At 52.8% G+C, this 16,936-nt stretch overlaps 1 protein-coding gene across 2 annotated transcripts in view; it reads right to left on the bottom strand.

Moving 5' to 3' along the window:
- The window catches only part of Kazn (kazrin, periplakin interacting protein), a 979,201-nt gene that overhangs the window by 42,865 nt on the left and 919,400 nt on the right, over positions 1-16,936 (bottom strand). For both annotated transcript variants that reach the window (XM_032895070.1, XM_032895072.1), the window contains 3 exons: positions 9,339-9,475; positions 4,736-4,906; positions 2,417-2,606 (listed from right to left, as the gene is read on the bottom strand). In XM_032895070.1, coding sequence (XP_032750961.1) covers positions 2,417-2,606; positions 4,736-4,906; positions 9,339-9,475 — 498 coding nt within the window. The remainder of the gene's footprint in view (positions 1-2,416; positions 2,607-4,735; positions 4,907-9,338; positions 9,476-16,936) is intronic.

The following is a 16,936-nucleotide window of genomic DNA, read 5'->3' as shown; positions in this document are numbered from 1 at the left end:
CGATCTAGGTGAGTTCCTTTACAGGTTGTGTGGCCCTGGGCGCCCTGGCTGAGCCATTGGCTTATTAGCTATTATCTGAACCATTAGCTATTATTTGATCCGTGGAGGTTCCTGTGCTGGTTGGTTTTCTTTTTGTGCCAACTTGACACGAGCCAGGGTCATCTGGGAAGAGGGACCCTCGGCTGAAATTGCCTCCTTCCGATTAGCGTGTAGCGGAGTGCTGGGGGCATTTTCTTGACTGAGTATTGCCGTGGTAGGGCCCAGCTCACTGCCGTTCGTGCTACCTTTGGGATGGCGGTTGCGGGGGTGGGGGGGAATAAGAAAGCAAGCTGTGCAAACTGCGCAGAGCAGAGCGAGCCAGGAAGCGGCATTCCTCCTAGATCTCTGCTTCCGGTCCTTGCCTCCAGGTCCCTGCCCCGATTTCCCTTCATGAAGCCGCGAGAGGCCAGGTTGCTTCTGCCATGGCGTTTACCACAGCAACAAAAAGTAGACTAGTACGTTGCTGGTGACAGCCCCTTGGCAGAGTACTGGGGTGAGACACGTGCCTAAATGTGGTGTGCGCAGTAGAAAGGGAAGGAGTCATGTGACAGACCCTTTCCCAGGGATGGCATGGGGTGGAGGTGGGGCCTGAAGAACGACAGCCAATAGGAGAGCCCGGAAGCTTCTCTGAGAAGCCACGTTTGATAAAAGGCTCTGAGGTGGCTGCAGGAGCAGCCAGGACAGCAGAGAAGGAAGGGCTCAGAGGGTAGAGTCTATAGCCTGGGCTAACTTGAATTTACTGTCAGACCCACCAAGGACGGGGGCCCTGCAGCAGTGCGCTGTGATTGGAAGTCACCTACCATTCTGTTAATTCTTTTTTTTTTCCTATTCTTTTTTTCGGAGCTGGGAACCGAACCCAGGGCCTTGCGCTTGCTAGGCAAGCGCTCTACCACTGAGCCAAATCCCCAACCCCCATTCTGTTAATTCTTAAACCATTGCGAACTGCCCACCTTCAGCAGCACCTGTTTCCTGCAGCCAAGGTGGACCAGAGGCTGGGGAGCCATGTGCACACCTGGATCTTAGGACTGACCACGCGGTGGCGGGAGACAGCTACCACCAGGTCGCAGCACCCCTGCCTGGGCATGTGTTGGATTTGTGCTTTATAAGGTCTTGAGCCCTGACCTGGCTTCAAAGGCTTGCTGGACCCCAGAGGGATCCCAGCAAGGGTCAGCAAAGAACGACTGGTGTCTCTGTTTACTGCAGGTGGGTTCCCGAGTCTGTTTACAGCAGAGGTCCTGAAGTCCTGTGTGTCCCCTGTCAGTGAAGACCGTGCAAACAGGGAGGGGCAGCTAATATTTACCAAGGACCTGACTTGGGAATCGTGTACACTTTACCTTTCCGGCAATCCTGGGAGGGAGGTCTCAGCCCACAGACACACTGCATTAAGAATCCAGCACCTCTCATACCAAAGGGACAGATGACCCTTGCATCAGCCATTGGTCACATCCTCTATAAGCAGCAGAGCCAGGATGGGACCACAACAGTGTGAACCTGCACCTTGCCCCTCCCTCTAAGGTTCACCTGTCTTACCCTACATGCCCCATCTATAGGGAGCACAGGACTTACGTAATTGTCCATGGCCTTCTGTAACCAGCTGGGGGCACCTGGAGGGCCAGTTTTACTACACCCTCCAGAGCAGTGGTTCCCAATACTCCTAATGCTGCAGCCCTTTTCCACAGTTCCTCATGTTGTCCTGACACCGTCCCTCCCCCCCCCCCACACCATAAAGTCATTTTCGTTGCTACTTTGTAACTGCAATTTTGCTACTGGTGTGAATTGGAATGTAAATAGTTTTTGGGGATGGGGATTTGCCAAAGGGGTCCGGACCCACAGGTTGAGAACCACTAGAGGACCCCCCCCCTCCCCGTAGAGTCATGTGGCTCACTAGCGCACAATGACGCACAATGGGATAGCAAGGAGACTGGATCGGAGTGTGTACCGAGACGTTGGGAATGGAGCCAGTGCTCGACTACGTATTTGGAGCAAATGCGTGCGACATTTACACTCTTTCTACGTGACACATGAACTGGCTACAGCTGTCCGTCAAGGAGCTGAGTAGCCTCTCCTGCCAAAGGATGCCTGGGTAATCCAGGCTGACCAATCAGGGCACTGGCTCTCCTAGACACTGTGATTGGTTCAGGGATGGCCACGTGGCCCAAGTTGACCAATGAGGGTCATTTATCCTTACGTCTTAGGCACAGTTGAGCCTCTAGATCTGGCTACGCCTGAAGGCCATCTCTTAGTCGGTTCAGTTAGAATAGCCATAGTTTATCATGTGCTGTCCCAGGCTGCTGTGACGTGAGCTGCTTTTCCCACCGGGCCCAGCGGCCTCCCGTGGCTCCTCCCTGATTGCTGGCCTAGGCCCGGGAGGACTCACCTTGCCGGTCTGCAGGGTGGGGAGGGTGGGAGTGGTAGAGAGTCTGTTGGCTCTGCCGGATGGCGGCAGTCAGTGGGAGGTCAGCCTGCACCACCCATTCCTGGTTGCCATTGAGCACCGTCTCGCCGGGCATGGCGAGTGAATGCCTCTTGGGAACATCCTTGGTCAGTGTGGCTAAGGACTGCTTGGCCTGGAGAAAGAGCAGGAGATAGAAGAAGAAAAATGTAACCAGAGGGACCTCTTATGTAGCTGCCTGGCACCTCTGACTACAACGAGCAAGAAAGCCAAGAATTCTATTTCTGCACCAGTGAGCCAACAGCAAGTGGTGCCTGCCACGTGCCTGTGCTGCAGGCTTTGCCGGCGCTCAGCGGGGTCTCACCCTCGGTTCCCACTAAGAGCAAGGTGAGACCCACATATGGGGGACAAGGAATCCAAGTGCAGTCACTTCTGGGCTCTTCAAGGGCAAGTCAGGAGTGTGTGTGTGTGTGTGTGTGTGTGTGTGTGTGTGTGTGTGGGTGCTGTATGCCCATGTACATACATGTACACACATGCTCCTTTTGTGAGGGCTGCAGGTCAAGATTACAGTGTTGTTCCTCAGGAGCCACCCACCTCGTTTTTTGAAACAGGATCTCTCTCTGGAGCTTGCCAATGAGGTTAAAACTGGTTGGCTAGTAAGGCCCAGGGATTTTAACATGTGATGGTTTGAAAAGGCATGTAGTCAGAGGGACGCCTGAAGGAGGTGGGGCCGTCATGGGTGTCTAGGAAGATGTTGCCTGTGACAGTGCTCCAGGGCCCCCAGCAGCAGGGAGTCTGAAGCTGCAGGGAGGAGGAGGAGGGATGAGGGGAGTTTCTGGCTAGAGGAAAGGAGGCTGTGTACCAGTAGGTTGGGAGAAGAAGCTCTGGGAGCTATTTCTTAATACAGAGAACTACTAAGATGCTGAGGCCAGGCCTCAAAGCATCTAGATGTGCTTCATCTATCTGTCCACAGGGACTGTGGTGAGCTGGGCACACAGGGTCTTTCCACCTATCTCTCTCAGGGCCGCAGGAAGTATCCACTGGAGATGCAGGGGAAGCCATCTTCCTGCCTTGACTGCCTTCGCCACTAGGGGTCAGCATTGCACAAGGCAGCTGCCCTGCTCTGGGTGGCTGCGCCTTGAAGCAGGAGTTTGCAAACGATCTGGTCAGTGCAGCATACAAATGTGCAGAGCTAGCTGTTTGTTTCCCTTACATCCTCCCCAGAGCTCTGCAGGGCATACACAGGGATGGAGGCCCCGGAGGTCAAGCATCCAACCGAGGTCTGTAAGTGCACTGTTAGCTGGTACTGGTACCCTGCTGGATAACATCCCACTACTAAAGAGCCACACAGGGGAGGGGGACTAAGATAGCTCACTGGGTAAAGATGCTTGCTGTCAAGCCTGGTGACCTGAGTTCAGTCCCAGGACCCACATGGTGCAAAGAGAGAACCAATCAACTCCCACAAGTTAGCCTCTGATCAACACACGCACTGCACACACGCCTATAGTTAAAGCAAAGAGTCAACAGGAGTCACCATACAACTTCTAAAGGCCACTGTCACACTGGGTCCAGGGGGTTTTAAAAGGCCTTTTTATCTCTGTGTGTTTTGGCTATACCTAGCTACGTCATGGGGAAGGAGGGGCGAAATGAAGACCAGCGCCCCCATCCTAGTAACTAAAATGGCACAGGGATGGCTCAGGTCTCACTGGCAGGCAAGGCTGAGGTCTGGGGCTCCTCTGTCAGATTCCCAGACCCTCTCTGATCCCCATACATGTACCAAGATACGTCTTGAAACACGTTTGAATAGCTTTCAGTGATTTTTTTAGGCAAGTAAAAACCAACAATCAAATCCGTCTATTTTTTACTTGATGACCTAAGAAAGATGATTTTGCTCTAGATACATTTGGACCAAAAGCCTTTAACTATCCCATGTAAATAAGTAGCTAGATACACACATAGGTATGTGGTACATACGTACGCATACATGTATGTGTGCACAGATAGGTAGATACTGTCATTTGTAATCCTAGACTGAGATGCTAATATTCCTAGATACCTTCCCAAAAAGATTATCATTATTTTGAACCAAAATGTGCCTTCCCATTGCCCCACGTTTTTAGCTGTCTCTTGGGATGTGTGGTCAAGGGAGGCCTCCCTCGATCCCTGTGCTCCTGGGCTTGAGGAAGCCCCCAACTCACGAGTGTCATGAAGCCCGCTGCCCTCCCTTAGCCTCAAAACTACCACCTTCTCCCTCAGGAGCTCTGGGTGGTCCAGGTTGCTCCTTGGTGGCCAGCGCACGCTCACCATGGCTAGCTCGGCCTCCAGCTCCTTCATGCGGTTGTCCTTGAGGTCCAGCTGGGAGCGCAGGGCCGCAGCATGGTCCGTGGCCTCCTTGGCCTGCCGTCGGAGCTCCCACTTCTCTCGCTCCAGCAGGTCCTTCTCCTTGGCCAGCGCTTTGACAGCGTCCTCACTCTCCTGTGGTGGGGATGAGAGAGAGGGGGTGGGTTGTAAGGTGGCACAGGAGTGGAGGGTTCAGCTGGGAGGGCAGGGGATTGGGGAACTCCCCTCCACCAACGCATGGCTGAAAGCCCTGGTGTGAGGTGGGAAGGCTATGGGCTGGGCACCTTGGATGACCGCCCCCCCCACCCAGAGAGCACCTTCCCGGTGATAGAGCCTGGGTAAGGCGTGACTATACAGAAAATGGGGGCACGGTGAGATATGTACAACTCTTTTCAAAGCTAGAACAACCCCATGTGCAGACGACAAAGTGGAATCTGATGAAAGTTGGGGTGGAGGAGAGTTTGTTATTTAATTTTTATCTATCTATCTATCTATCTATCTATCTATCTATCTATCTATCTATCTATCTATCTATCTTCCTACCTACCTACCAACCAACCAACCAACCAACCAACCAACCATCTACCTACTATCTGCTTGTTTGACTGGTTGCTTGGTTTACAGTGCTTTGAGTCAGGGCCCCTCTGTAGCTCAGGTTTGCCACCAACTCTCTATGTAGCCAAGGACAATTTTAAACTCCTGATTCCCCTGCCTCCAATTCCCAAGTGCTGGCCCAGTTTCTGCAGTGTAGCGCTGGGGACAGAACCCAGGTCCTCGCATCTGCCAGGCAACCACTCTGCCAACTCCATATTCCCAGTTCTTGCTTGGGGAACTATATCAGAGGAAAATGGGTTCAGGAAGGCACCTGAAGCGGCGGCCGTCTGGGCTACCACAAGAGCCTGCCGACACCCTCCAAGGCCACAGCTGATGGGAGACTCAGTAGCCTGTCCTTTCACGTCCCACAAGGAAGAAAGCTCTTCCTGCCACTCGCCCAGGCCCCTCTCAGTTTCCTGAATGAACCATGGCTTCCAAGGGTGGTGCCAGCCAGGTGTAGGGCAGGCCCCAGAAGGAGCTGTGGCTGACCCTGACCTCTGAACAGGGGTGGTATTGAAACTGCGGTCTTCTCAAGGGGATGGTCCTTGGGGGTATTCAGCCCATCTTACCAAACCACCACGTCTAAACCAGACCCAGGGTCTCCACCACCAAGGCCAGGAGGCCAAGGGGTACCAGCTTTTCTGCATGGATGTGGCTTCCAGTGTGTACAGCAGGGGTTAAAGTTCTAGGGAGAATCCTGGCTCTGCAAATACCTGCAGGCCAGCATGGCCTCAGTTTCCCCATCTGTACTGTATGCATTTTGAGAGAGCTCTGTGGCCTGGGGCTCAGCCCAGAAGCTTCTCCTTCCCTAGAATCCCTGCTTATACCACCTCTTCCAAGAAGTCTTCCCTGAACTTCCCTGAGCTTAGGGTGACCACATAGCGCTCTCTCCAGCCGGTCCTTACACCTGACGCTCACCCCACCAGCGGAGCTGGTCACCCCCGGGGGCTGGCTGGTGATCTTGAGTTAGGAGGGAGACTCACTAAGACCCTAGGGATCCTTTTTTATCTCCGAGGTTTTGCCTGTTCTGCTGGTTGTGAGCAGACTTGAACCCTACACGAGGTGAAAAAGGTCTGCGGGCATGTCACTTGTATCCCACGAAACTGCTCCCAGGCAGAGGCCAACAGGCTCAGCGGTAGCAGCCACCAAATGTCCCCTGGCAGGGCTTCAGGCTTTGCACGCACGACTGTTATTTGAACCTCACACCCTGTTTTACAGAGGGGTAAACTGAGGCCCGGAGGAGCATCATCCTCAGCCCACCGCTGATCATGGAGGAATGAAAGAGAGCTGTGGGGCTGGCAAGATGGCTCAGTGGTTAAGAACACTGACTGCTCTTCCAGGGGTCCTGAGTTCAAATCCCAGCAACCACATGGTGCCTCACAACCATCTGTCGTGGGATCTGATGCCCTTTTTTGGTGTGTCTGAGGACAGCGACAATGTATTCATATACATTAAATAAATAAATAAATAAATAAATAAATAAATAAATAAATAAATAAAATCTTTGAAAACAAAGAAGGGGAACTATGGAATTCTTTCCCCGGGAATCTGAAACTCATAAGGGCAGAGCAAGGCTAGACTGTTAAGAAACAAGGCTGGGTCATTAAGGCCTTGCAGAACCTCAGATGGGCAGTGATGAGAGGCTGCAGGAGATGAGGGGTGTGGTGGGGTGGTGGCAATAGAGGGTCTTAGACTCAGTACCAGGATCATCCTGTACCCAGCTCGCAGCTGGCTGCCTGGCCTGCTATGAGGACATCTCCAGCTGGGTTTGTAGACAGTCCCCAGCTGCACTCGGGACAGGGTGTGTGTCTTTGGCACGGTTTTCTGGGATGTCGCAACTCTGAGGATTTTTCTGGACAGGCCAAGCCCTATCTTTTCCAGCAGCTTTGAGTCCCTGCCATCTCCAGCTGAGGTCCAGAGAGGTTCCAGAAGAACCCTGTGGGCCATGGCAGGTTGAGAGCCTGCAGCCCAGTGACTGGGGAACCAACCAGAGAGTTCTATTAATATTTCTCACTTCATTCATACATGAAATGCAAATTAAATGTAACCAGATGCAAGATCTTGAGAGGCTGGATAAAACCAGGGCTTAGGCTTTAGTTTCTCCACAGCATCTCTAAATATGTAATAGAATGACTACCTATAATCTCCCAGTGAGGGGCTGAGGGGCTGAGGGGCTGAGGGGCTGAGGGGCTGAGGGGCCAGCTCTGTGGTACTGCCTACGTCACATATAGGAAGTCCCAAGTTCATTCTGAACACCACAAAAAACAAATAATTGGTCTTGATCAGCCACCAGACCCTTGAGCATCTTAGTCTTGATGTCTGCAAAGAGGAACTGGGCGGCCCGGTGCCGGTGCTGCGAGGCCATTCAGATGCTACTCCCCGGGCTTGCCTAACCTGAATGCATATAGACAGCAGCAGGGGACACAGAGTAGGCAGGTGACAACTGTAGTTGCTGCTTAGAGAGTCACCTGCAGCGAGAGTGTGAGGATCGTGTCAATTCCAATCTAGCCTCAGCCAACTGGCCTCTAACTGCAGCTCAGAGGTGGCCTCCTTGACTGGGCCCATCGCGCTGTCTGCCACCACTGCTACTGAAGTCACTCGGACTTCCTGTCCCCAAAGTTGCAGGCCGAACTGTTAGGTTTGAGTCAGGAATGTCTCTCAGAGGCTCACATTTTGCCTGCTTGTCCCCTGGCTGGGGGCACTCTGTGGGGAGTGTGAAGCCTTCGGGAAGTGGGGCCTGGCTGGCAGAAGTAGGTAGGGTCCTAGAGGTAAGCCTCTGAGGGTTTTATTGCTGCTGTGGTCCCAGCCATTGCTCTCTGCTTCCATTACCCATCATGTGAGTCCCGGGAATTGAACTCAGGTCATCAGGCTTGGTGGCAAGTGCCTTTACTCACCAAGCCATCTTGCTCACCCAGTCTTTCTGACCTGCACAACATTGGGCGAAACACCTTCTTAATAGTGGCTCGTGAGCAAAGACCCCTGACTGGGGCGGGAGGTATATACCCTGCACACTCTATACAGAGTCTCACTGACCAAATCTCTCAAGTAATTAGAAATTCCTCCTCTCCCACAGAGCCCGGGGAGGTGTCAACCCAACAGGAAATGGGTCTCTAGGTGGCTCTGTGAGGGAGTTTCTAGATGGGGTTCACTGAGGCGGAAAGTCCCACCCGGTGGCGCCATCCTAAGTGCTAGAGGTCCAAACCGTATAAGGAGACCACGAGTGAAGCATCCACCGCTCTCCGCTTCCTGACTGCAGATGCGATGTGGCTGGCCACCTCACATCTCTTCCGCCACAACGGATCGTGTCTTCCAATTCTGACCCAAAACAAACCCCTTCCCCATGAAACGGATGGTGTCTTCCAACTCTGACCCAAAACAAACCCCTTCCCCATGAAATTGCTTTTGACAGCCGTCAAAGCAAGAGAAGAGTTTCATCATGAGAAGAGTAATACAGAGCCCAACTCTTGTGACACCTGTTCCATGATGCCCTTTGAGAGCCCTCTGGGCATACGGACAGACCGCCCTGCTGTCACCCACTGCTGCTCATAACTCCGCCCACTTCCATTATGTGGTTATTGAGGAGATGCATGGCTCCTCCTGCTAGGACTCAGTATCTTGGTCCTCACAATAGCTTTGCACCTTCCACAGAAGGGGAAACTGAGGCTCTAGGATGAGTGGGAGGTCCAAGGGTATGCCCAGAGGAGGAAGGATTTGTGAAGCAGCTAGATTCCCGAGTCTACACTGTCCACCTAGGGACACAGGGCCCAACCAGGAGCTGGCCCGGATTTCTTGGATTGTTCAGATTAGATGAAGACAGCAGAGCTGCCAAGGGTGCTCTGGGATTCAAGGCCGAGGCCACGCTTGCTTAAGTGTGGAGAAGAGATCGTGTGAGTCTGAGAGGGGAGGGCAGGGGAAAGGGACCGGAGAGGGAAGGGGGAGGGAGAGGAGGGCAGGGGTCCAGAGGGACACCGACCTTGCGGTGTTGTTCATAGTTGCGGATGAAGTCTCGCAACTGCTCCTCGCGGCTCTCCAGCGTGGCGTACAGCTGCTGCATCTGGCTCACCAGGTCGGTCTTCTCGCCCTTTAAGCGCTTCCGGTCAGCTTTCATGGCTGTGGACAGGGCAGAGGATTAATTAGCTCCTGATACCCTAGCTGCTCCTCTGGGTGTTTTCTGTCCAGATGAGAAATGGGGTTCACCCGATACAGTGTCTCTCCTGGAACCCCATCCATACCACTGCAGTGTCCCAGGCCTGGGACCCAGGCTTGCTGTGTGAACGGCTCCTTTTTTAATCTCTCTGATTTGGCTGTGTGCATGGAAGCCCTGCTGGGCTACAGGGCTAGCCTCAGAGGGCTCATACATGGAGAGCTCCTGATGCTGTAGCTGAAATGGCCCCGGGGTCACCCCCACCGAGCCCACAGAACAGCTCAGTCCCATCCGAGACTCTCTCTCATAAGGCCCACTTGATTATTAACATGTAGGGCTCAATGACATGCGAGACAAGACACAAATGATACGGGCCACGCAGGGGATAAACTGGACCCTGTCGAATTAAAAACTCTGTGCTTCACAGGGAGACACGGAGACCAAGAAAAGACAGCCCGTGGAAGGGAGAGAATATTTCAAGTCCCTTATTGAGGAAGAGACATTTAGAATGTAAAAATAAATAAATTCCAGGCCAGCAAGACAGCTCAGCTGGTAGATGTGCCCATCGTCAAACCTGACAATCTGAGTTCAATCACCAAGAACCCCTCGAAAGAAAAGCCTACTCCTATTAGCGGTCCTCTGACCTCCACATGTGTCCTGTGATGTGAACTTGGTGTATGTACACACGTGTACACACACACACACACACACACACACGGTCAATAAAAATTTTAAAAATAAAATCTACGTCAATAATAAAAAGACAACTGTTGGGGCTAGAGAGATTGCTCCGTGGTTAAGATCTCTTGCTGCTCTCGGAGAGGACCCGAGATCACTCCTCAGTACCTGCCAGGCAGCTCACAACTGCTTGTAATTCCAGTTGCAGGTGGGGCATATGAGGCCACGCAGCTGCACACAGAGAGCCACAGGGAACCCTACACGGTGGGGACTCCAGGACTAGTCAGCATTCAAAATTCCAGCTTTGAGCCTCCCAATGAACCTGGCTGACTCGGTCCTCTTGGCAGCCAGCTTGGCTGCACAGCGGCTGAGGTCACCAGGGCTAGGCTTCCAGACCTACTGAGCCGAGAGCTTTCAGGGTGGAGCTAAGGACAAAGCCAGGCCAGCTCTCCAACCTGGTGCAGCCCGTTACCAGGGAACCTGGCTTTAAGGAACTCCGACCTACAGGAAGGCAAAACCACCGAGTGAGTGAAGGTGCTTGCCATCCTGCCTGACGACTCGAGTTTGAACCCTGAGGCACACACGGAGGGGGAGAACTGACTCCTGCAAGTTGTCCTCGGATTCCTTGCACACATGCTATAAATAAAGAAAAGACAACCAAAGAACCATCCAACCAAAAGAAACGCCAGGACCCAACAAAGATCCAAGATCCAGTCTGCAAGCCCTGTACAAGCAAGCCTGGGTCAGCACTGCACATCACTGGCATTTCAGATGCATTTTTATAGAGGTGGGTGGGCGGGTCCTCTTATCCCACCCCAGAGGGGATACTCTGGCCATACAACCAGTTAGTGGCATAGCTGGGGTGCACCAGGGTTGATGGTCTGACTTACAGACTTGTTGTAAAATTATGAAAAATGAAAAGCTGTCTTTTACCCCCATGAGTTCCTGCACCGCAGTGCCCCAAGATATCTGGTAGATATGACGCCCGAAATACACATCCCAACTCTGCGGTGGCCCAGTGTCTCTGCTGCCACCACATACTCTCCCAAATTCTCCACAAGAAAGAACACACAACGCAATGACCTCTGTCCTAATTGATAAGATATATTTGCCCACCTAAGCATACAAAGCCCCGTACACAGCCATCCCTTAATTACATTCATAACAACCTGTAAATGTACAGAGTGGAATCCTAACGTCAGGCTCCATGTTCTCTCCTCGGCTACTCTGCCGTCTCCTCCAGTTTTCCGTCCTTTCTATTCCAGTTTCCTCCTCTTCCCTTAGACTTTTCTCCCGCCCATCCTTCCTTCTTGTCCAATGACAGGCTTTGTTCTATCCTGTACTACCCTCATCTGTATGACTCCTACACAGATTGGTAGGTGTAATGGAGATAAACGTCCTTGAGGACTTGGTTGGTGCCCCCAACCCTTGCCACCATTGCCCTTGTGGTTAGAAACTGAACCTCTAGGATTCTGATTTGTCGTACCGTAAGTCTTAACCAGTGAGAACCGGTTTTTGCTCTCAGCTGCTTGGAGATTCACCAGCGTCAGGAGGCCTTGATTCAGGACAGCATGCCCCAGTGTTTGAGGGGCTCCCATGATGATGTACAACCCAAGCCATTCCCAACTCACAGGACGTGGGTGCCTGCTCAACGTGGGTGCCCTGACCAACTCCAGCTGCACCCCACTAGGCTTCCGACCTAGAATCTAAGAAAGCTCTGGGAGTGAAGGCCATGTTTAAGTCAACCTAACCTCCTTGTATTAACTCCTGTTCAATGGCTACAGTGGAATGCTCTTACAAAAGAGACTTAGGAAAGAAAGTGCTCCTTCTGCTATGGTTCCAGAGGTCAGAGACCATCATGGTGGGTTGGCGTGGAAACAAGTTGAGAAAGCATGGCTGCAGGAACAGGGAGCTGGCTGGTCATCTGATCACATTCACCCACACTACAGGGATTGAGAGCGGGAGAACCTGAGAGTCAGGGGGAGGCGGGTATGGATGGAGGGAACAGGGAGTGGAAGTGATCAAGGTTTTGAATCCTTAAGGTCCATCCCCAGTGACATACTTCCATCAGCAAGGTGCTACCCCATAAAGGTTCTCGAACAGCGCCACCAAGTGGGCACTGAGTGTTCAAACACATGAGCCTGTGGGGGACATTTCTCATTCAAACCACCAGATGCCACTGAGACTGTAAACATAGAGACCAGTGTCCAACCAACACAACACAAGGGTTTTTTTTTTTTTTTTTTTGGTTTTTTTTTCGAGTGTCTAACACACACACACACACACACACACACACACACACACACACAGACAGAGAGAGAGAGAGAGAGAGAGAGAGAGAGCACTAAGAATGTGATACCATGGATCTGTCATCTGCCACAAGAGTCCCCCACTGAAGGAAACTGACAGAGAGCCCCTGGAACGCTATACCAGCTCAAGGTAAAGAAGTGGGCATCACACCCAGCAAGGCAGCAGATTGCAAAGTGGCCAGACCGGAGGTGGGTACTGGGACACTCACCTCAACAAGCAATCCTCCACCCCGGTGCATGAGAAGTCATTTAAATCTACACACATAGCCCTGAGGAGATGGCAGAGCCCTTCCTCCCTCGCCTTGCTCCCTAACTACAACAGATGCTTTCTCTTTCTCTCCGGGTAAGCCGCAGGTGTGAGGCTTGCCTCTCCGGGGTGAGTCTCCTGAGGTGGCAGCCAGCCAGTGCTCTCTGTCTGCATTCCCAGAAACTGGCTTCACCCAGGCAGGTCTCATTCCAGCAACCAGGTCACTGGAACCACTGCTAGTGCGATGGTGACGGGTGTTGTCATAGCCTTTGGCTTTGTGGGTCATGGTGTGTGCAGAGGGACTTTAAGCTCCAGGAGACGTGGGCCGAGTCACCCCGAATTCTGAGCTTTCACTTTATTAGGTACTACGGCACTTCTGGGGCTGGACAGACGGCTCGGCAGTTAAGGGTACAAGCTGGTGTTGCAAAGGACCAGAGCTTAGTTTCCAGCACCCATCTAAGGCAGCACCTGCACCCACGTGCGCATACGATATACGTAACGCGCAAGTAAAAATGAAGTCATTTAAAGAAAACCAGCCCCAATCCAAACATCTAATGATTCCTGAACTGTGACACTAGGGGGGGTGTCAGGCGCCATGCTAAGGCCCTGTGGGTTCTTGTTACCTGTCAACTGCTATGTGAAGTCCTCATACATTACAGACAAGAGACTTGGCCATGCATTAATCATCAAAACCTACCCAGCCCCAGCACCGAACTTCCTGTCCCCTTGGTTCTGAGAATGAGATCACCCACTCAAACCAGGTCCCATAGCACACTGGGGGGAACACGCTGTCCATATCTGCTCTTCTGGCCCTTGGGCTCTGGGTGGGGCTAAAGCTGGTTGAGCTGTTTCGGGATGGAACCCCCTGGCTTCATGCATGTGCTCTGTCACTGAGGTAAGGCCCAGCGGAACCTGTTTCATGGAGGAGGGAATTGAGGCCCCAGTGTTAAAAATTATGGGAGGCAGGGGAGGAGAGAGAGAGGGAGGGAGGGGGAGGGACAGAGGGAAGAGGGGGAGAAGGAGATGGATGGGGAGAAAGAGGGAGGGAGGGGAAGGGAAAAGGAGAGCCACTGAGCAAGAGAAACAGGTCCTGGCCTCAAACCAAGGACACCTTGTCTTGGTATTCTGTCTAAGCTCCACCCCCACAGCTACCTGGGAACAGCCAGGTATGCTCCGCCCCACAGTTGCCTGGCAACAGCCAGCTGTGCCTGACACTATAAAAGGGGCTGCTTGCCCCCTCCTCTTCCTCTTCCTCCCCTCTTACTTCTCTCTTACTCTTTGTTCTCCTCTGTTCTTGCCCCCTTCCCCACTCCCACCACGTGCCCATGGCCGGCCGCCTTTCCTCTCTTCTACTCTTCTCTCATTAAACCTCTCCACATGGAACTATGTTGTCTGGGTGTGTAATGTCCGGGCACGGGCTGAAATTCAAACCCTTGACCTTGATTCTCGTCTCAGGTTATGAAAACATGCATCACTGCGGACAGCACAACCCACCATATCCCCCCGCCCCCAAAACCAGAGGACCATTCATAATTCCCAAGTGCTGTCCGGACGCTCTCATTCTGAGATGCAGCCTCCTCACCATTTGGCCTCCTAGGCTCTCTGAGGTTTCCCTTAAATGCGGTCTGACATTCCGGTGTGCGCTCCACTTACTGCCCGGTGGCTGCCGTAGTTAGGTAGGTACGTAGGGGTGTGTGTGTGTGTGTGTGTGTGCATGTGTACAGCTCGTACGGAATCACCTTTCATGCCTTTCACCCGCAGAGCCCAGCCAGTCCATGGTACCTGCTAGCCGCGGGTAGGTTTTCTTTCCCATCCAACCTCCTTTGTCCACACAAACTCTGGAGAAGGAGGGTGGTCAGGCAGATGGAAGAACAGGGGGAAGATGGCGTGAGTCTCTGTGGGACTTAGGCCTCTCAATGAATACCCACCAGCATGGGAGGCAGAATCCCTCCAGTTCAACTTCCTGTTACTTTTGGGAGATCTGAGGCCCAGAATGGAAGCGAGAACGTTGGCCGTCACATAGCGAGCCATCCGGGGGTCTCGTGAAGGTTGGGCCAACATGGCTTGATGGCTCAGTGGTTAAGAGCACTGACTGCTCTCCAGAGGTCATGAGTTCAATTCCCAGCCACCACATGGTGGCTCACAACCATCTGTAATGAGATCTGGTGCCCTCTTCTGGCCTGCAGTCACATATGCAGGCAGAATGCTGTACATACAATAAATAAATAAATCTTTAAAAGTCCTTCTATGTGTCTTTAAGCCTCACCGTTCCCATCTACTGAGTTGACTCTCTTCTGCGTGATACGTTAGGATGCACACCTGGAAGGTCTGGGGAAAAGAACCCCAGAGTCAGGGGCCTCCCCGATGCCACCGGTGTTTGATGTTGGGACCTCCGCTGCTTGTAAGGCTCTGGATCATAGGAACGCAGCAGAGATTCAGCCGAACATTCAAGGAGACCTGCTTCTCCTCAGCTCCCCCCACCCCCACCAGCCTGGCCCCTACTGATGGAAATTGAGACTCCCTGGGACATCCGAATCCCTGAATTTGGCAACCCCCAGTCTCAACCCTTTCTCTTCTAGCCCCTCAGTCGATAAGGGACCCTCTCTGACTTCTCCATACTTGGTCCTTTCTAAGTCACCGGGAATCCTGACTCTGGCTGCTCCTCTTTGGTCCTCCGCTCAGGTGCTCAAGGCCACCGTATCCTGATGGGACAGAAGTCTACCTTCTGGGCCCTGCCAAGATCCATCATCAGGAGAGGCTGGGGGCCCCCAGAACCCTGTTACTAGATTCCAGATTGTGAGGTTACCCTAATTGCCCTAGGCATTGTAACCCCATACCCCCCGATTTTCCACGGAAATTCTAAACTCCCAATTCTTAACTATTTTTAAGCTCTTAAATGTCCCTGTAGCACAGGGTAAGTTCAAGATTTATGTGAGCTGGAGGGGTCTGGCTCTGCAGTTCCAGCTGTGTGACCCTGGGTAAGTCCCTTATGTTCTGTGTGTCAAATGGGGAAACTTCCTTTACCAGGCGGAGCTTTAGGGGGCTTTAGGGGGAGCAGAGCTCCTGGCTGTAGGGCTGTTGTTTCTGTCTGTCTGTGCCTAACCGTTCCAGGCTAAGGAGGAAGGCGGTCGGGAGTGGACTAGGTAGCCTTGGGAAGGAGAGGCTTGATTAGGGCTGCCAGACCTCACAATGGGGCTAGTCTTGGAGCCTCCCGCAACAGTTGGGGCAGATTCTTAAGCAGGACCCTTAGCAGGGGAAGGCCACATCCAGGCCAGCCAAGGAAGAGATTGGGGCAGGCAAACTGCAATCAGAGGTCCCCCTCCCCCCCCCAAGGCTGCTCACCCTCCTCACACCAGGAAGCCCTGGCGGGTGGCGCTTCCTCCCCTACCCCAGAGGTCATCAGCAGCAGGAGGGAAGTGGGGGGCAGGGCATGAAGGGAGGTGTTTGTTTTCCAGGCTTTGGAGGGGGAGTCCAGGAAAGTCCTCCTAAAAATAGCAGGTGGGGTGGGGGAGCACCAACAGACTTGAAAAGGAGACTTCTGGAAACAACACTGGCCACCAACTCCTCTCCCCTCCCCTCCGGTGAGCAGCATCCTTAAAGGGCATTTGTGTGTGTGAGGCCATTAGTAAACAAGACAATGGCTCGTACTGAGAGAGATGACCAGGGCAGTGAGGTTGCAAAACAACATGCTGTGTGGCTCAGTCTAGACCTTCTCTGGGCTTTGGCCCTCAGAATAGACCCTGGGTGTTGGCACCTAGTAATATGGGGACTGCCTTCATGACTTCTGTTTCCCATGGGTGACTCAGTGAGGCTCTACAAAGTTCCATGCTGGTGACAGCCAACACACACAGACACAGACACAGACACAGACACAGACACACACACACACCAATGATTTCCAGTGGTCTGATCAGTTCCCATCCCTGAGTGCACTTCTGCTCAAAAGCTGAAGGAGCTGAGGAGATGGTGGCTCAGTCAGTCAAGCGATTCCTGTGTAAGCACGAGGACCTGAGTTCGAATCCCCAGAACCCACATTTGAAGAGTAGGGTGTGTCTTTAGTCCCAGCAAAGAGAGGAGAATCTCCAAGGCTCAGTGACCAGCAAAATCTGAGTTCCGGACCAATGAGAGACCTTTCTCAAGAAACAGGGGAGACAGTGTCTTGAGGAAGCCCTGACCCCTGCCATGCAGGCACC

Source organism: Rattus rattus, chromosome 1, assembly GCF_011064425.1.
Source record: "Rattus rattus isolate New Zealand chromosome 1, Rrattus_CSIRO_v1, whole genome shotgun sequence".
NCBI lineage: Eukaryota > Metazoa > Chordata > Mammalia > Rodentia > Muridae > Rattus > Rattus rattus.
Note: the sequence above shows the minus strand (reverse complement) of the source record. Positions and strands in the feature narration are given on the sequence as shown.